The sequence below is a fragment of the Triturus cristatus genome, chromosome 10, assembly GCF_964204655.1.
Source record: "Triturus cristatus chromosome 10, aTriCri1.1, whole genome shotgun sequence".
NCBI lineage: Eukaryota > Metazoa > Chordata > Amphibia > Caudata > Salamandridae > Triturus > Triturus cristatus.
The window spans coordinates 1,136,628,958-1,136,649,447 of record NC_140593.1 but is presented as its reverse complement, the minus strand read 5'-3'; the positions used below and the strand labels follow the sequence as shown (position 1 = coordinate 1,136,649,447).

At 47.7% G+C, this 20,490-nt stretch overlaps 1 protein-coding gene and 1 long non-coding RNA gene across 6 annotated transcripts in view; one reads left to right on the top strand and one right to left on the bottom strand.

The window, feature by feature from the left end:
- The window catches only part of LOC146796748 (uncharacterized), a 276,266-nt gene that overhangs the window by 50,898 nt on the left and 204,878 nt on the right, over nucleotides 1–20,490 (top strand). The gene's annotated exons all lie outside the window — the stretch shown is intronic.
- SLC5A11 (solute carrier family 5 member 11) overlaps nucleotides 1–20,490 on the bottom strand; it is a 226,343-nt gene that overhangs the window by 40,687 nt on the left and 165,166 nt on the right. For all 4 annotated transcript variants that reach the window (XM_085629443.1, XM_085629445.1, XM_085629446.1 and 1 more), the window contains exons 12-13: nucleotides 2,361–2,511; nucleotides 114–282 (exon numbers count right to left, since the gene is read on the bottom strand). In XM_085629443.1, coding sequence (XP_085485569.1) covers nucleotides 114–282; nucleotides 2,361–2,511 — 320 coding nt within the window. The remainder of the gene's footprint in view (nucleotides 1–113; nucleotides 283–2,360; nucleotides 2,512–20,490) is intronic.

The window sequence follows — 20,490 nt, the reverse complement described above, 5'->3', positions numbered from 1 at the left end:
TCTACTTTAAATGTGTTCAATTATGGTAACATTGCACAGTTGCATACCACATAACCCAATACATGACAAATAAATGTAATTTGTATTATCAATATTTGGAGCGTGTGACTCACCTTTTCATTTGTGCGCTTCCAAAAACAGCCGGCAATGAAGACCATGGCCACTGGAGGTTGCAAGTAGGAACTTATAGACTGGATGTAAATAAACAGCTGCCCACCCTGACTGGCCTGCACCAGGGGAATCCAAAGAATGGATATGACAACCAACACCAACACAAAAACCCTGGCAGGGATAACAGAGGCAATGAGCTGACATTTAAAGCCTGAAGTATCCTGGACAGAGTTAGTCTCAGTTTATAATGTCACAAAGCCATCACATAGGGAATGGGGGAGCTGAATTAGTGCCAGAAGAGGCTGACACCTAGGTAAAAGTATCTGAGACAGAAAGAGCAGTGCAAGAAGTATATCCTACAGTTTTAAATAAGGAGGCTAGATAAAACCAGTAAAGAGTTGGATGAAGCCCAATCATTCAACATGGACCACGCACAGAGAAAGAAAGGACTTTAGACTGGACCTGAGGGAGAGAAGTAGGTCATAAAGAGAGGACACAGAGGTACAAATAATCTGAGTCAGGATCAAGTGGCACACCATTCAACACGAAGAGAACACAGACAGAGGGGCAGTTGTATGAGGCAGTATCACAAGGTCACAAGTCAATCAACAAGTAGAGGATATAGAGGTGCAAAGGATAGGAGTCGGAATCAGACGAAGACAAGTCTGTCAACAAGAAGAGGACACAGAGCTACAATGGATCTCCGAAAGGATCGAACGGGGTAATCCATTATGGGCCTGATCTATTCTTTGGCAATAGTAGTCAGTCCTTCAGGGTCACGGAGGTATTTACCTCTACCACCATGATGGACTACCATCTAGGTACAAAACGTTTGGTGGATGGATGGCAAAGTTTTGACAACCTTTCCCTAAACTTTTAAACTTTTTTCGTTCTTCAGAAACAAACTCCCCAAGCGGGAGTTAGTTTCTGGAAAACAAAAAAACGAATGACCTCGTGAAATAACAGCTAATGTCATTTTTTTTTTTTTTGTCCAGTATGGAGGGACAGAAAAAGAGGACATTACACCATCCACCCTAAATAGGGCAGGTTGGGTAATGACCTTCCTCCGACAGCCCCTTCTCCATCCGGCCGTCGGACAAATCTTTCCATCAACGTGGCTGCATCAATAGAAAGTTTACAGGCCATCTGTCTCTAAATGAGGGGGGACAGACTAAGCGTTTGGGACAGAGTGTACTAACCATCAAACTCCAAATCAGGCCTTATGTGTTGATTTTGTTTTGAGAAGTATTGGATATTGTAATCAGTTACTGGTGGAATTCGTCTGAGAGGGTGTCTGATATTAAGGTGAAGTAGATGAGTTACAGTCCTGGTGAGTACAGTAAATGGGAACAATAGTCATAGTAAGCTGGAAGCCATCAAATTAATTTAAAAGAGTAGGCCCCTGATAAAAACCTGGAATGTGTTACAACAAAAACTTTGCCCAGAGTGCTTTCTTTGAATTTTGTGAAAAAGAACAAAATAGTTTGTTAACATTCTACTACTGAATACTACTACTATTGGTGTTTCTATGGTTTACTAATATCAGAGACAGGGTCTCTAGGCCCTGGTGACTCATGCCACTTCGGAACAGAACTGCCTTGAGGAGGTGTTTTTTAAGGTAAATACCACTTTACAGGGTCCCAACAGTCTCAGTTAGGATCAGGGTGTTTGCTCTAGAGAATAGCTGCTGAGAAGGAAAATTGCATTATCTTTGGATGTTAATTTAAATATAGGACTGCATATGGTACTGTTAAAAACACTTTATAAGGGCCTCCGTGACACGTTTCTCTGAGCTTCAGTGCCACTTTACATTTTTGCTGCTCAGAAATGCCATAGAATGCACACAAAAAAGCAGTTTCAGAAGACCCAAACTAAACAGTGAAGACCTTCTAACGATTTGATGCTGGCAACTTGGGGCAGATGAGTCCATGGCAATATATTTTCCATAGCAGCAGGGCCGAACTGCCTTTTTGTTTGATTGGGCAGTTCCCAGTGGACTGTAGCAATTGGAGGTTGGTTTTGAAAGCTTAAGGTCACTGCGGTGTACGTGTCACTTTCCCCAGTTCCCCTTTTTTTAATAGCAGCAAGTATTGGGAGTCTTTAAGAGAGAAGTGTGGCGAAATCTGGGCAGACATTCAACTATAGGGCAAGAGAAGTTAAAAAAAGTTTTTAAATATGCAAAGAAGTGATGAAACAAACTAAAGCAGAAAAGTGAGCAGAAGATGAAATCAAAAGTGGAATTCCTTCACCTGCCGACAATCATGAGCTCCCATTCGGAAGAGCGAGTTCGGAATAACCGCCACAAGTCCATAGTGAAGATGGTGCTTGCACTATTAAAGATGGAAGTCAGAGAGGACATGAGAGCAGCAATCATTACTGACATCATAAGGCCTCGCAGTCCTAAAAGCAAATGAGTATGGGTGGTTAGCAATAAAAATAGCACATTTAATACCCAACATGAAGGTCCTCCTTCATCGTCTCGCCAAAAGTCTATTGACACATACGTTCACTCTAGTTCTGTGAGAGGTAACGAGATGCAACTTTTTTTTTTTTCAATACTCTTTATTCAATTTATGCACAAAACAACATACAGCTGGAAATACGGCATAGTAAAGTGCCTGTTGTAGTACATCTCCCTTTGCATTATTATGCCCACCAGGTGGAGGGGGGCAAATCGCCGTACTCGACATTGCAATTAAACTATAAACGACATTATTTCACTACAAAGGTTGCCATCCAATGTTACTATACAAAGCTGTAACAAACACATGATATAATTTTTTTTAACATATTACCACCCAACTAGTGTGCCTCCCCTTGGCAGTAGGTTTGCTACAAGATGAGCCCCACTTATGTTCTACTTTGGGTGATATACACAACTCTTCTCCCCCTGAGACATTACTTTTTCATATAGCAGCCCTCCTAATCAACCGATGTCACTTGAAATGCAATATCTGATCAACACTCATATTCTTCACCTTGTCAACATCCCCAGGGCCAGACCAGATCCGAGAAATTTTAAGCAGCGCTCCTGCCTGGCGGCAGGTGGCACTGTGTAACTCATTGTCAATGCCATTCCGAACGGAGCCGCATATTAACGCCCCCCCGTTCACGCTGCATCAGTTCATTTCTTTATGTGCCTTCAGTTGTGGATCCCGAGCACCTCTCTTTCTTTTTTCTTCATTTGTGAAGAGAATTATTTCCTTCAAATCTTCCAGTGTGCAAGGGATATCATCCCCTAAGACTACAGGATTTTAGCCTTGTGGGGACTGTTGCAAACATACATCTGTGAGAGATCCTCACATAGGTTCCCTTGGGTGCTTGGGTTTGTGGCACTACTCTAAGGCCTGCGATGACTGCACTGCACAGGTGAACATCAAAGGCAGGCTGATGCAGGTTCTCACAGACAAAACCGCCGCCATGTGGTACTACAACAGGCAGAGCGGGATGGGTTCCATTGTTCTGTTCGAGGATGCTCTACGCATCTAGAGCGACAGATCATCAGGAGATTTACCTGGTGGTGCACCACCTGATAAGATCTTTAAACACCAGGGCAGACAAACTCAGTCAACGACGCCTAGAGAATCGTGAATGGCAATCGCATCTGAAGGTGGGGAGATCCCTGGCTAAATCTGTTTGCAACGCCGAGAACATGCAATGTCAACACTTTTGTGTGCTGGCGTTCGCCGGAATGCTTGGAGACCCATTCCTCATAGAGTGGCGCTCCTGCCCGTTATCTGAAGAAAATCAGGAGTGACCGGGCCACAGTTATCCTAGTGGTACCAAATTGTGCCAGGAGAGTGTGGTACCTGAAGGTCTTGGGTCTGACTATCTGCCCTCTGTTGGAATGGCCCTTTCTACAGGGTCATCCCCAAACCTTTTGCCTCCCTCCTCCCCTTTTTGTTGAATTTGTTTTTTGTTGGCTTTAGGACTCTGGGCACTTTACCACTGCGTGCTAAAGTGCTTGTGCTCTGTTCTTTGTACTTAACACATGGTAACTTTGGTTTATCCACAATTGGTATATTTAATTTACCTATAAGTCCCTACTAAAGTGCACTATATGTGCCCAGGACCGGTAAATTAAATGCTACAAGTGGGCCTGCAGCACTGATTGTGCCACCCACTTAAAGAAGCCCTTTAAACGTGTCTCAGGCTTGTCATTGCCTGGCAACTGTGTGCAGTTTTAAACTGCCATGTTGACCTGCCAAGTTAACCCTCTTGCCAGGCACACGCTTCCTTTTTAATACATATAAGTCACCCCTAAGGTAGGCCCTGTACAGCCCCATGGTCAGGGAGCAGTGTATTTAAAATTTGGACCTGTACTTTTAAGTTTTACATGTCCAGGTAGTGAACAACTCTTAAATTCATGTTTCACTACTGCAAGGTCTGGCTCTCCTATAGGTTAACTTTGTGATTACCTTAATACGTCTTTTAATTGTAATTCCCAATTGGGAAAATATAAACTTTTCAAGTTTGGTGTCTCGCAATGTAAAATCTCAACTTATGGTAAGTCGGATTTTAAATTGTTATTTTGATAATACCACTTTTAGAAAGATGGCATTTTCTTACTTTAGCCATTTGGTGCCTCACCTTTAGAAAGTTTGCATTTTCTTACTTTAGCCATTTGGTGCCTTCAGCCTATGTCTAAATCCACGTCTGGGGTGACAGCTGGGCTTTGTGCATTCTCTAGACAGCCACATATAATGGGAGCTTAGGTCTGACTTGATAGGCGCTAATGGGCCATTAACTGGCTTGATCGGGGTGAAGCTAAGCACTGCCTCACTTACAACTGAATAGGCTGTGTCCTGTCCATACACAATAGGCCTTAACGGCCCTGCATTGTCACTCCAGCCAGCTTGGAGCCAGGACAGGGGAAGCAGGGCATCTGTGCATTTCAAAGGCATGCCTCTAGAAGCTTCTCCTCACTGCAAAGGCACAACTGTGTACGGAAGAAGGACCTCAGACTCCACCTCTTCAATACACTTCTGTACCTGAAGGCATTCTGCCTTGAAGAAGGATTTCTGTACTGCTAAAGAGACTGTCGCTCTGCTGGACCCTGCTGGACTCTTGCCCTGCTGTACCTGCCCTATTACCTGCTGCCCTTCTTGCATTGGAGTGAGATGGACTGGACCTGCATCTCTACATCTTCAGAACCTAAGTGACTCCAAGGACTGGCTGCATTGCCTCTTGTTTTGAAGTCTCAGGGATATCGAAGACTTCCATCAACTCTCCTGCAAGTTCTGGACTCTTCCAACAGTGATTTTAACCCTGGCAAGTGGTGCCAATCCAGTCCTGGGCCGTTGGAAGTGAGTTTTGGGAGCAAAATTCACTGATGGCCGTTGTTGTGCCGGTCGGAACCGACAAATCTTCTGCGCCTGACTCATCGCCTGTCAAGGACATTGCCTCGCCGGCTGCGCGGCCTTATGACAATGCATTGTCTATCTCACAGGAAGCCAACGCAACTCTAATTGCGCAGATCAGGACCGATGTATCGCCTATATCTAGTTGGATCAATGACGACACATCGCCTTTTTCAGCGGGGCAGGGTTGGTTCCTGTTTCAGACCTGCGCTCCATCGCAGTCGGCTTGAACGTTTGGATTTACCCAGGTCAGGCGCTGCCAGACATCCCCCTTTGGCATTTTATGCTTTTAAGCACCATATTTCAGTTTAATCTTTAAAATTTCATAACTCAGGTTCTACTTATTGGAGTTATGTCACTTTGGTCGTTTTGTTCATTATTTTTGTTTTGATAAACAAATTTTTATTGAATTGACAAAATAAAAGAAATACACCAGCCATACAGCCTTACGCCATAAAATTATAGGACTAGGAAGAGTAATTAGCACCATCCGGTTTACAGACATATAATAAAAGCATATGAATATAAAATTGGACATTCCCTTTATGACTAAGCCACATCCCCCAACCATTTCCCCCAAACCCTACGGTATTTCTTAGGACATCCACGAGCTTCATACATAACCTTCTCCTGCCTGGTACACCAGTCCACCCCAGTCCTCCATCGTCCAACGCTTGGTGGTTCGGAGAGCTTCCAGGAGGCTGCAATGTCTTGTTTTGCGACCACCACTGGCGTATTGTAAAACAACTTTTCGTTCCGAGACCCATCTAGCCCATCAGTGATACCCAGGATCGTGTGCCTTGGGTCATGGGGGACTTCCCACCACAAAACTTTGGTGAGTTCCTCCTCAATCTCCCCCCAAAACCGCTCCAAGCGGGGACATACCCATACCATATGGAAAAAGCCTGCGGGATTGTGACCGCATCTGGCACAAGCGGAAGCTGGGCTGAGTCCGGCTCGGTGAAGGCGCATCGGGGTGAGATATGCAGCATGTAAATAATATAGTTGCACCAAACGCAATCTAGCAGAGGCAGTGACCGTCCTAGGAGCCATAAGAGCGTCACGCCAATCCTCTTCATCCAAGGTGCCCACCCAACCCTCCCATTGAGCCCGCAGTTGGTCCAAGGAAGTGGGGGAATTGTTGATCAGTGTACGATAAATGCGGGAGATGCCACCCCTCCCCAGTTCACCGAACATTATCTGAACCTCAGGCGGGCTGTGGTCAGGAACACGTGTACCTGTCGCAAGGTGGGTGTGAAGGGTGTGACGCAACTGCAAATACCTATAGAATTGTGACTGATGCAAGGAATACCAGTTTTGAAGGTCACCGAAGGATCGCATGTGATCCCCCACCCACACGTCGCCTAGCTGCAAAATGCCTATAAGATCCCAGGCCCTGAAACCCTACAGTACGTTAACTTCTTTGAGCCAGGTCCCCTGCCACAAAGGTGTACATTGGGTCAGTGTGTGCGTCCATTTGGTATGCCGCAATGCAGCCCGCCAGGCCAGCAACACAGAGCGCGTTACCTCCGGTAAGCGGGAAGGAATAGGGGCCCCATACAACATAGCCTGAATCCTGGCGAAGCCCAATTCCCCTGTAAGCCGGGTCTGACCAACCCCCGTAAAACCAGTCATGTATGGAGAGAAGCCACGTGGCAAAATAATACAAGTAGAGATGGGTCATCACCAAGCCCCCATCGAACGAGGGGATCCTACAGACGTTGAGTGCCAATCGGGCCCTACCTTTCCCTCATCAAAATTTGCTAGCTATGCTATCGAGTTCACGGAACCAGGCTCTGGGAAAGCCCACGGGGGTATTTTGTAGTACATAAATGAAGCGGGAAGCACCATCATTTTAAATAGGGCGACCCTCCCCATGGGGTTCAGGGGCAATGGTTGCCACTTCTGGAGTTCAGCCTTAACCCGTTTCACCAGGGGGGCAACGTTAAGGGCCCAGCTGAGCTCAGGGAGCAAGGTCATCCATATTCCCAAGTATTTGAAGGATTGACGGCGAAGAGGAATGTTGGATTGCCAGTCAAAACATTTGCGGGACAGGTGGAGGGGAACCAGGGCTGACTTATCAGGGTTAAGCCGGAGGCCCGAGGCCCATTCAAAGAGGCGCAGAATGCGGAGGCAATGGGGGCCTGACCGGGTGGGATCTGCCAAACAGATGAGGACGTCATCCGCATAGAGAGCAATTTTCTCTGGGTCAGTGTTGGGCCACTCCCATCCCTGCATATGTTCGCACAACCACATCATGGATGCCAAGGGCCCCATCACCAAGGCAAAAAGCAGGGGGGATAGGGGACAACCCTGTCTTGTTCCCCTACGAACCGGAAAGGGCTCCAACAAAACCCCATTCACCAAGACACGGGCGCGGGGGAAGGCGTACAGAAACTTAACCATGGCACGAAAACGGGGACCAAGTCTTATCAAGAACATCCTCTAAATAGAACATCCTCTAAAAACCCCCAATCCACCGAATCAAAGGCCTTTTCAAAGACCACCAGGAGAATCGCGGGATAGGGAGTGAGAAGATGACGATGTGCCAGGGCGACTTGCAGACAGTGCCTGGTGCCACGTGAGGGCATAAACCCGCATTGGTCGGGGTGGACCAGCGTGGCCAAATGGGGTTTGAGTCGTTGGGCAAGGATTGTGGCGAACAATTTAACCTCAGTATTAATGAGAAAGATAGAGGGGTAGTCCGCACACCGCGGTGAGGGTGGTTGAGACTTGAGGAGAACCTCAATGGTGGCCATATCTGTCTCCTGCGGGAAGGAACCCTTTTCATCGGCCTCCTGAAACAGCCCCGCCAGATGCGGAGTGAGAATGTCCCGATAATGCTTGTAGTACTCTTGAGGGAGGCCGTCTGGGCCCGGTGTCTTGCCAGAGGAAACAAGGGCAATCGCTCCCTCTATCTCCTCACGCGTGATGGGGCGTTCAAGATCTTTCTGGCTAATGGGTTCTAAGCTGGGGAGGAGGCCACCCTCGACCTCCAACATGTCAGCGAGTGAAAGGGATGGGGATCTGGCCTCGTATAGTTGCTGGTAGTAGGAGGTAAAGGCACGGGCCATCCCTTCTGGGGAACCGCACAATGAGCCGTCTTGCGCCATGACCTCGGCAATTATGCAGTTTGCCCTAGGGTATGTGGCAAGGCGATGGAGGAGCAAACCATTCTTGTCGCCCCAACCATACACCCTGGCCAAGGATGAACACCAAAGGAGTTTGGCCACCTCCAGCGACAACTGCTTGATGTCTGACCGGAGCCAGGCAAGTACTCTTGCTTCAGGGGCATTTGGAGACTGAGAAGGGCCTCGCTCGAGGCGCAGAGCCTGCGCCTCCCGACAGGTAATTTGTTCTGCTTGAGCCTGCCGCTGACGTTTAAGCTGGCCCTTAGCAATCCCCCTAATCGTGGCCTTGCTTGCCTCCCACAGAACGCCCGGAGAAGAGACGGATCCGTCGTTAGAGAGGAAGTATTGTTTAAGTTCGTGTCCCACCACCTTCCGGAACTCCCTGTCTTGGAGGAACCAGGCACGAAGCCTCCAGGTCTGCAGCATGAAGGCGGGAGGAGGGCCTGCGCGAATCATTACCGGGGAGTGATCCGAGATACCACGTGGGAGGATGGCGACATCCTGAACCGTAAGACAATCTGTTGATGGAACGAAAATGGCGTCAATACCTGCTTGCGTGTGATGCGCTGCCGAGGTGTGTGTAAACTGCTTAGAATGTGGGTGCCATATACGAGGTGTGTGTAAACTGCTTAGAATGTGGGTGCCATATACACCAAGCATCACACAGACCCAGGGACTCTGACCAGGTCCTCAGCTGCTTCGCCTGTGTTATTCTAGTAGGGGAACGGGGACCGGTCGTATCAAGGTCAGGTTAGGAGACTGCAATGAAATCACCCCCGAGGTAAGTGGGACCCAATGGTAGGGACGCCAGGAGATCTGCAGATTTGGCTAGTGTCGCCGCTAGCATTGAGGGAGCAGAATAGAGCGATACAAGGTTGATGGGGCTCCCGTGTAATTTACCGCTGAGGGCCACAAATGTACCCTGGGCATCGAGGGTTGTCTGCAAATTTAAAAGGGAATGAGAGCGCTTCACCAGGATCGCCACCCCTCGGGATCCCCGAGTGAACCCCAAGTGCCACGCCCTATCGTATCCATAGCGCACTAGAAAGGGGCAATGGTTACCCAGCAAATGTGTCTCTTGTAGTAATAATATGTCCACCCCAAGGCGGTGTGCGTAGCTCAGGACAGCCATCCGCTTGAAACTGTCCAGGAGGCCATTAACATTCCAAGACATAATGCATAAAGACGTGCTTAGTAGAGGTGTATCTGGCATGTTGGCATGGTGGAAAGGCGTGGCATCAGAGACCCACAGGGGGGCCTACATCAAGAGGGGCCGCCCGGGAGCATGGTGTAGTGTCCAGAGGGAAGTCTGTATACTCCGCCAAGTACAAGTCCGGACGCAATATGAGTGCTGGTGTAACACAGAGAAGTGCTCTGTGAGAGTGTGTCAGACATGCTGACAAGTATGACCGTGTGATTTTGGGTCCCGTGGGGGAGATAGTTTCAAAGATGGACATCAACAGGTCCATTGGGTTGTCTGAAGGGAGGTCTGCATGTCTCACGGGGTGCAAATCTGGGTGCCTTGTGAATGCTGGTGTAACAAAACTAAGGAACAAAAACCCCAAAACTAAAAACAAAACATGGGACAACGGTTCCACCCCCCCCAACCTCTTTCCCAACCACCACCCTACACTTCTAGAACGGAAGCATCTGTCGCCCTAACAATAAACCAATGAGTGAAAAACCAAACTAAAACGCTTGGGAATGGGGAAGCATGGAGGACCCCTCCTCATGTCCGGATGTGTGTAGACGAGTCCATCTGGAAATAGGAAATGTTCTGAGTTAGAGCGCTGTCTCCGGCCGCGGGGCCAGGCCCAGCGGGCAGAGACCTGCTCAGGCAGGGTCCTTCAGGAGCATCGGGCTATGTGAGAGGTCCGTGTCAGGGAGGTCAATCATTGAAGACTGGGGTGAAGCACCTCCGCCGTCCAGGCGGCCGGAGGAGCCAGAGCGCCTCCCAGCCGAGGGTCCTGGCGGGGAGTCTGAGCGGGCCCGTCTCTGCCCACGGTGCCCGCGGGAGCGGTTACGTTGAGGCTGAGGTGCAAAGGGAGTGATACGACCAAGTCCGCCTTCCGCTCCCCCCAAGCCCAGGGTTTGGTCATCAGCCCTCAGAGGGCGCTCCTCCGTTGCCCAGGTCCAGGCCTCCGCCGGGTTGTCAAAGAACAATGTCTTGTTATCGAACACCACTCGCAGGCGAGCCGGGAAGAGGAGCTGATACTGGATTTAAGTGCCCTCAACTTTTGCTTGACCTCCCCAAAGGAGCGACGCTGGCCCTGGACCTCGCGGGTGTAATCCGGGAAGATCATGATTGCACGATTTTCATAGTGAAGCCGTTGTTGCTTGCGGGCTTCAGACAGGATGGCGTCGCGGTCCTTGAAATTAAGAACCTGCATTATGACTGGGCGGGGAGGCGCACTGGCACCGGTTTGGGGCCAAGGACCGGTTGGCCCACTCAATCGTGAACCAAGGAGAGAGAGAGCCCTCAGGGACCCACGACCGCAGCCACTTCTCCAGGAAGTCCACCGCACGGCCCTGCTCCCCTCCCTCCGGGAAGCCCACCAGGCGGAGGTTGTTGCGTCAGGATCTGTTTTTGGCATCCTCCGCCCGATTATGCAATTCCTGAGTGTGCGACTGAAGACGGGCCACCTGTCCCTGAAGTTGCTGGACGTCATCCTCTACAGTGGAGATACGGGTTTGAGTCTCTTTAATCCGGGCAGTTGCGTTTTGGAGGTCCTGCCGGAAGAGAGTCAGGTCTACTCGCACTTCTGCGATCTTGCCCTCCACCGAGGTCTGGGATGCATGGATGGCCTAGAGAATGGTGGCCAAATCCGTGGACGGAGGAGCTTCCTGTTCAGCCACACCCCCGGTTGCCCCCGCCTCCGAGGTGGTGAAGCGATCTATTTTTGTCTGGGTGGCAGGGGCCTTCGCCGATCTGTCGGTGACCGCCCCATGGAGTCGCGGATTCCCAAAGTCCCCACAACCAGACCCCACAGTGGGAAGTTGACAAATTGACTCAGGCGGACCAAGGGTCGGCAGGGGCAGGCAGCCGGCGTGAAGGCTTGGCGCGTACTGTTCATTATTAAAAGCTCTATTTTTCTAATTAGGTGTGGATTATTTTTGTGCGATGTTTTCACAGTTTTACTGTTTCAAGTGTTGCACAAATAGTTTACGCATTGCCTCTTAAGTTAAGCCTGACTGCTCTGAGCCAAGCTACCAGAGGGTGAGCACAGCTTAATTTAGGGTTTGTATTTGACTACCCTGACAGGGGATTGTGGTCCCTACTTGAACAGGGTGCATTCCTCTGCCTGCTAGAGAACCAATTTCCAACACCCTGCGATTAACCTCCACTGTGGGAGGATCTCCTTTCACAGCAGCAGGGCATGGTCTTGCACACCAGCCTGTGCACTCTGCACCTCCATGTGTGGAGATATAGTGGCAGCAGTTGAATTACTTTGATCTTCCTCCAAAGTTTGTTGACCGCTGATGTCATCCTGGCGTCCATGTGTCCTTTGACTAAATCTGTACTGACTGTTAGACTTGTTTCAGGCAAAACGGTTGGGTGTCTTGTTTGCTTTGCTTTTGGCCTAGCAAGCCCTTGCTTTGGTCACAGTTAAAGGTTACCTGCCAACTCTTTCAGCCTCTTTATGTTTGCTTGATCAACTATCATTGTTCAAATCATCAGTTGAGATGTGATTTCTGAAAGGTTTGAAACAATATGTTTCCACCATCACCCTTTGTAATGCTGCAGTAGGAGTTACATTTTATTCCTCATTTTTCTGATGCATACACCTTTTGAACCAATGCACAGCTGTTCATTGCGCTTACTCACCTTGAAAACGGTCTTCCTGGTAGTGATCATCTGCATGCCAGGTGAGTGAACTTTCTCTCCAGCCTACTTATATCACCTTTCTCCCAGGCAAACTGGTGCTAAGGATGCAAGCTGCGGTCCTTCAAAAATTGGTGATGCCTTTTCACCTTAGACTAGCCATCACTCTGCCAACCTTCTTTGCTCAGCCTCATCCCTTCATCGACTGGGTCCAAGAGAGCGTTCACCTTTTACACTTATAGTATCATGGTGGATGATCAGCTCCTTGTGGGATTCTCTTGGGCAAAGAAGGTCAAGGCAGTGCAGAAACAGACTATCTTTCAATTGGCGGTCCTCTGCATTAAGATCTGGTATGAATTGGCTAAGAACCAGCCTTCAGAAGGCCAATAAACAAATCCCACTAGAGCCAAGTCTGCTATACTTGCCTTGCCATTGGGAGTGCCAGCCCTGGATATTTGTTCGGCAGCTGTGTGGGTACTGCTGCAAATGTTCACGAAGACCTTCTGCCTCAACAGTCAGGTCTGTTAACATGGGCACTTTGAATGCTTGTTCCAGCAGGATTTCTTAGTGTAAGCCATTAAACAGATCCACCACTTTGGGAGGTGCTACTTTGGTATCTATTCACAAGGTGAGGCATCTGCGGTTAGAAGTATCCATCAGAAGAACAAGTTACTTACCTTTGGTAGTAGTTTTTCTGGTAGATACTTTAACTGCAGATTCCTGACCCCCCCTTCCAACTCCCCGTTCTGTCATATTGTTACTTCCATCTAGAAATATCCCAATTGAGGAATTTGCACACTGGTTTTTCAGTAGTTCAGTATGGTCTGCGCCTGAGGATGTGGACGGATTAATGAAAGAAACTGAAGTCCAACAGGCATGGGTAGTGCTTATTTGCAGCTCCGATTATCACTTCTGAAACTGAATGACATCAACGTGGCACCACCTACAGTCGTGCAGGAGCACTGCTTTGAATTTTCTACAGCAAGAAGAGGAATTTGCAGTTAGATAGAGTATCTACCAGAAAGTATGTTACTGAAAGTTAGTAACTTGTTCACTTGGCTTTCCAGCTATGGTGAACAGCAACCACCAACCTTTGCAGTTGTTAAAGTGGTGCTCAGTCTTATCTCCAACAGGAACTACTAGATTTTGAGGGTTATTTAAAGGTTGGCAGAATATCTGCAAAAAAACAGAAGATAACTGACTTAGAAGTGGACGAACTGAGTGGTTTCCGCTAGTTGAAACCCTTGACCTGGGCTCCTATTCTCCACAGCACTGCCAAGCCATAGTGGAGGTCACCCTGGGCAATTTAGGGCAGGGCGTCCACCACAGAATTACTCTGCTCAGGACCACATTGTGATGCATGGCTCTGAGAGCATTCAATGGCCAGGACACATTAGGAGAAAACACTCTGTGCATGTGGGCTAATGGTTTTGGCATTTTTTAAATCAACTCCTGCTTTGTTGAGCATGGCCAAAAAACATGTCCACAGCTCAGCATGCTGCTGAGCCTTCATTGTATATGCTACAATGACACTGAAGGTACAGGTGCCCACTAGACAGGCCTGGTCTCTCAACACACCTGGCTTTACTCTGTTAGGGGGTTGTAGGCGAGGTTCTTTGTAAGCTGGCTGGATGGTAGGCTGCTACCAATCTTTTAATGGCCCTTTCTGGCAGCACTTCTTAATGTAGCAAACACATGCCACTGTAATAGAGGTACTCATTTTACATACCCCACTTACTTAAGAGTATGTGCCATTGTCAGCAGTATTCTCAGCCCACAAAGTGAGAGTCACAGTAAAAGCAGTACTTCCATCTACATCACCCAGACATTCTCCACAGCACTGCCGAGTCATAGTGGAGGTCACCCAGTCAATTTAGGGCAGGGCGTCCCCACAGAATTACTCTGCCGAAGACCACATTCTGACGCATGGCAGATCAGGCTCTGAAAGCAATCAATGGCCAGGACACCTAAAGAGAAAACACTCCGTGCATGTGGGCTAATGGTTTTGGTATTTTTAAAATCAACTCCTGCTTTGTTGAGGATGGCCAAAAAACACGGCTACAGCTCAGCATTCTGCTCTGCCTTCATTGTATATGCTACAATGACACTGAAGGTACATGTGCCCACTATACAGGCCTGGTCTCACAACACACCAGGCTTTCCCCTGCTAGGGGGTTGGAGGCCAGGTTCTATGTAAACTGGCTGGATGGTAGGCTTCTACCAATCTTTTAATGCCCCTTTCGGGCAGCACTTCTTAATGTAGCAAACACATGCCACTGTAATAGAGGTACTCAGTTTACATACCCCACTTACTTAAGAGTATGTCTAGCCTGAGCCGACAAGCATCTCTGTAATAACATTTCCTTTGGCCATTGCCAGCAGTATTCTTGCCCCAACAACTGAGAGTCACAGTAAAAGCAGTACTTCCATCTACATCACACAGACATTCTTTTTTCAGCTCCACTCCTAGACTAGATCACCTTGCACCACTGAAGGAAAATGACTTGTTTTGAGATGGGAATACCTCCTGCATAGTATACAGGCTTGTGAGGAAAGCAGTTTATTGTACTGTGTGGTTGGGTGACCTCACTGTATAATAAACTCACTACTTGTACTGGGTCCAGTGAGATTTGTTTGAAAAACCTTAGCTACACCCTAGGTAGCAGTCAGGCTTTATCAAAAGAAGAAGTGTTAAGCATTAAGAAGTATCAAAACAGTTGAATAACAAAGTAACAAGACTTAGTAAAAATCCAACACCCAATTTTAAAAATAGGTTATAATGTTATCTCTAAATAGACACCTGAATGAAAAAAATCCATGGGAGCTTCCTGGAGATATGAATTTCCAAAGGAACAATAAATCACTACAATGGACCGTGAAGCAGTAAACTTGGGAACACTTTTATAAAGTTGTAAATTACTACTCCGGCCCACTTTGGGTGACCAACTCGGGCGGCGAGCCAGTCACCAGGGCCAAAGAGACTTAGTTGGATAGTTACCTCGGAGTCATTGTAGTCCAGTTCCAGGCTCAATGTGCAAACAGCCAGGATGCTAGTCCAGTGACTTGGGTGTTCCTGGTGCTACTCTGCGGTCCACAAACATAGTGGGGTCACCTTGGCCACTGGGTTCGATGTCCTTTGAAGTCTAGCAAAAATCGAGTTGCCACTGGTTTAGTGATCTCCAGTTACAGCGAAACCAGGGGTTCCCCTAAACTGGTAATAACTTCTTGCTGGGCAACATAAACTGCACTCCGACGACTCTCAGGGGTCCATTAGACTCCAGTGCAAACTTTGAGGGTTAGAACTCTGCCTCCCAGGCTGCACTTTCGCAGTGAGTATCGGTCAGGTGTTCTTGGCCACCAGCTCACCTAGGCAGGATTCTTCAGCTTTTGAGGCCCTGTAGCTGTAACAGGAAGCCAGTCAACGGATTCTTGGAGTCATTTCTTTTGTCGGTGGCTCAAGGGGACCTTTCCTTGAGTAGGGCACCACATGTACAGTCCTCTCTTTGTCAGCCTAAAGAGGAGGATCAGGTGCAGTGAAGTCTTTGGTGCAGCCTCTCTTTGCTCCCAGAGCAGTCCTTCATCGGCCCTCTCTTAAGAACGGATGTGATCTGGGGTTTGGGTGCTAGGTGTGCCACTTTTTATGTCCAGGTTGTGCTCTTTGGGGTTGCAGCGACTACTAGCCAATGGGCTACCAGTTCCCCTCCCGCATAGTGACTTCATGTGAAGTGTGGCATCTAACTAGCCATGGATGCATCATTTTGTGCACTCCCAACATGGCAGAACCCTTCTCTTGGCACGTGGAGCTCCCTAACCCATCCCGAAGGTGTGGCTATCTGGGGGCTACACACCGATGGAACAAAAATGGTTGGGCTGCAGCTTCCCCCTCACTGTCCCTGATGCCAACCTGTCTGCAAGAAGAAAAGAGCAATCCCTCTTGTGAGTGTCCACCATTTGCTCTTCAAAGGCAGCTTTCCCTTTCAATCGCTCCTTTTGGGCTAACACCGTTTGGCCTTTCTGCCAGAGAGGGGCCACACCTCTTCCAATGGCAGGCCCTTTGAGATCCTTCCTGTATGTTGATCACACCTCCCTCCAGGAGGGCAGAAGGCTATCATATATTAATAAGGAGGTTGGGCTTTGCTATTATTTTAAATGGCAAAGTCGATTTAGCCATCAAAAGACTGCTCTGCCAGCCAGCAATGGCAGGCTGGGTGTCATACTTTGTTTTATCACACTCATGTTGGCACAATAAGTGCGGCGCTCCACAAGAGACACTTAAACGTACAAGCTCTGGTTACCCCTGGTACCATAAACGAAGAACTTATAAGTAAGTTACCTAATGCCAATAGTGTGTGAACAAATAAGACATATATCTATTAAGGGTCAGAGGACTGGCACTGAGGCCTGTTTGGCAGGGCTCAGTGCACTTCCAGAGTCGAAAAATCAGCAGCATCAGCCCAGAAACTTGGGGTTGATCATGCAAAATCAGGCCATTCCTTACAAGGCTTGCTTCCCTTCCTTGAGTTCCTGACTGCATGTATTTTTGGTGTCCTGACATTTTATTTGGTCCTTATATCACCATTATCTTATAATCTGCACAAAGGCCAATACCTATCTCTGACTATACAAGGCCCTAGGCTCATCCTGTGACATGGAGGGGCACATCCTGTGTGTCCTCATAGATGATGCAGGACTATTGTCCCTGACCTCGGTATATCACATAAAGATGTGCTGGCAGCATACTGTGTTTTTATTGATTGATAATGTGACCCTATTTTTAGCTGTGTCACTTAAAGTGTGGCCTACAGTCACCACTTGAGTAAAGGTTTGCTGCTGTGTACGGGCACAGAACCTTGCACTGGCATCATTTGGGTTTCTCAATTCGTGTGGGTGTATATATGTCACTCATGTCCAGTAGTACGGCTCTGTGTGTGAGTGAACCTGAATACTGAGGCCAGTGGGATACATTTTCAATGCCCATGGATTGGTGTAGCACAAGATGGGGGATGAAGACAGCTTCCCCAGAGAGTAGAAGTCTATTGCCTGCATTCCTGTGGCTTGAGGGTGGAGATCCGGACTCTGAAGTGAGGAGGATGGAGACAGAGATTCCTTCAGAAACTCAATTAGGATTTTTGTTAGCAGTTACTGATTAGTTATTCCTGAGCACTGCCATTTGGTTGATGAAAGGCCTGCAGCGTGGGACTGCAGTTTTTGTTGTAATAGGTGAGAATGTTTCTAGATCTTCTTGCCCTTTTGTCTATCTCTGATTCACAGAGGTTGATCACAGCCAGGTGCAATAATCTCGCACTGATATTTCATACATATGATTTACATCCCCTGTCTAGAAGTTGTGTATAAATGTACGACCCAAACCGCCCCACTTTGTTCCAGTTATATGTCCTTCAAGATGAGGGATGGGAGTGCCTCGCAGAGCACTTGATAAACTACAGTATGACCCGGGGTGATGTGCCTGACAGCGAGTCTCCGAGAGGCGAGGCGACGTCACTAGAAGGCTGCACCTTCTGTTTGAGGAGCTGAGGGTCTGTATGAGTGAGGGAAGTGAGAGAGGGAAGGAACGCTAAAGTGTTTTTATAACTTTATGCCTTAAATCAGAGAATGGGATTTACTCCTGCTCCAATAGTTATTTCCTTTAAATAAACATCAAAACAAGATATGCTTATTAATTAAATCAATTGTAATTCAACAAAGTGGTCATACTATTACAAACATTATATACAGGATAAATCACACTTGATCAAGGTGCACCTAGAAAACAGTGCATAGTGCACTTGCAGAGCTTGTGAGATAGCAGCAAAAATGCGACACAGCAACTAAAAATAGCTCAGGTACACTTGAGATATACAATGGCGGCCTATAAAATGTATACTCTGTACAGATGGAATGATAATGCAAAATTCCACCTAATTGTTTATAATCCTCAACGTTTCAATCCCTAATTGTAAGGTGACTTTGATGGGGTATTCATTAGGACAAAGGTATAGATATATCTCAAACAGAAGGAGAAAGCTGATATATATAGCATCTGTCCTGTGGGTCCAGATATGCAAAGGCAAGTAAGCGCATCACTTGTCTTCTCTGCCTGAATGAGAAATTGGTACCTTGCGTAGCGCTAGAGGGATTTCAAATCTCGTAACTTTCTGGCTGTTTTCTGAGTACCAAGGGGAGTCTTCAATCCTTTTTTCTTTTTTTAGACAAATGTTAGAGGCACCGTAACTCGCATCTCAGACCTACTGGGAAGACACTATGTATATATCAGCTGTCACCTTATGATTGAATGATTGATTTGCATCTATACCTTATTCCTGATGGAGACCCTGTCAAAACTACCTTACTATCAGGTTGTCAGAATGTCTGCTGTGCAACGGCATCTCCCCCATTGAGACTAAAACTGCCTGATCTCTGGTTCAGTTGGGCTGCAGCTGCTGGTTGACATCAGTGCGAAAAAAAAGCTGACAACGGCCTGTTCAGATTTACAACTGCCTGAATCAACCCACTTTGGCCCACATGTGACATGTTGACAATATTAACCCTGTCACGGCTGCAACTACCTATACTGGCCTGGTCAAGTGTCCAAACTTGCTTTGCAGTTGAACGGCGCCGCAGCAGCCTGGGCTGCATCTACGCTCCAAGCGCCACAGCCACTGCACCTTGTAGTTAGAGCGAAGAAGCTGCGTGCACAGGGACGCGGCTGTGCCTGTCCTACATGGTGGTCCCTGAGGTGGGCTCACTGTAGCATTGCTTGCAGGCAGGCTGTCCAAGTGGTGCACCACAAACTCCCACTTTACTCACTACACTATCAAGTAGAAGAGACTTGAAACAAATTGAACTGATTGCATATTTGAGTTAAGGGGGGCATTTGAGAATGCACCCATGTCTAGTTCATGCTTTTGCTCTAATCACTGGACAAGGTGGCCTTTTGGAGTCCCATGGCAACGGTAAATCATGAGAGGGCTCATCGGGTGCAGCGGCACAAGAGAGAAGTGGCATCAGGGGCAAAGGCTTATGTCCTATGTTGAATTGTGCAGTATTTAATATTACTGTGTAATTAAAAACAACTTCATTTTACTAAAAATCAAGCAGTGGGTTGGAAAGTGAACGTATAGTGTCCGTTGGTGTATTGTTGACTTCTGACCCTGTGCCACCCACACTACCTCCCTGAGAAGCCTGTGCCTACTCACCATCACATCCCTGAGAATCAAGTGCAGAAGGGGTTGTGCTTGGCATAGTTTGCAGAGCCTTAGTAGGACATGCCCAGGAAATTCCTGGCAAAGAACCTCAACCACCACGGTCCAAGCATAACCCCTGTGTGCTCTGTGGCCGCCCTGAACAGGGTCTAAGGACTTCGTTATCTTGCTGTCCTATCTTGGCCAGCAGCACTTATTCACCAGTGACTTTAGCAACACTGTCAACCATGTCACTGCGAAATCAGTACTTGGTTCAAAACTTGCAAGGAGTTTGGTCTGGCCATCAGAGTCAATGTAAGACCAGTAATTGGATCCCCCTGTGCCAAAGGCCAGAGCAGTACTTCAGCAGCACTTGTTGCCTCATTTGGTGACATTTTAACAGCAACACATGGCGTTTCCTCCCACAGGATATGTGTGTGATCACCTTGGCTAACAGGTGTCACTGTTGATGTGATACTTGCAGTTCCATTCTGTAGACTCTTCCAAATGTGCATGTTAATGCTGTAACTAAACTCCTGACCATGGCAAAGAGGTGTCACTTTATGGTTTAGATTTCTTTATAATTAATTCACAACAGAAAACAGTAGCCTAGCAGGGCCTGTAATCAACAGACAACAGTGCTTATGAATGTGCAGTTACTCCCAACTCCCTCCCTCCCCAACCCTGGACCCTATGGGACAAAAACCAAAATGAAGTGATAACACTGTCATCTACCTAGTCTGGCCCAGAATGAGGACCTCCTAAGCAGTGTCTGTAGGGTCCTCGGACAAGGGGAGGAGTTGCAGATACTTGGGGCAGGTAAGGTCACAGAACTCTAACGTGCCACAGCTTAGAGAATTTTGTGCCTTGGTTTGCTATTGTAA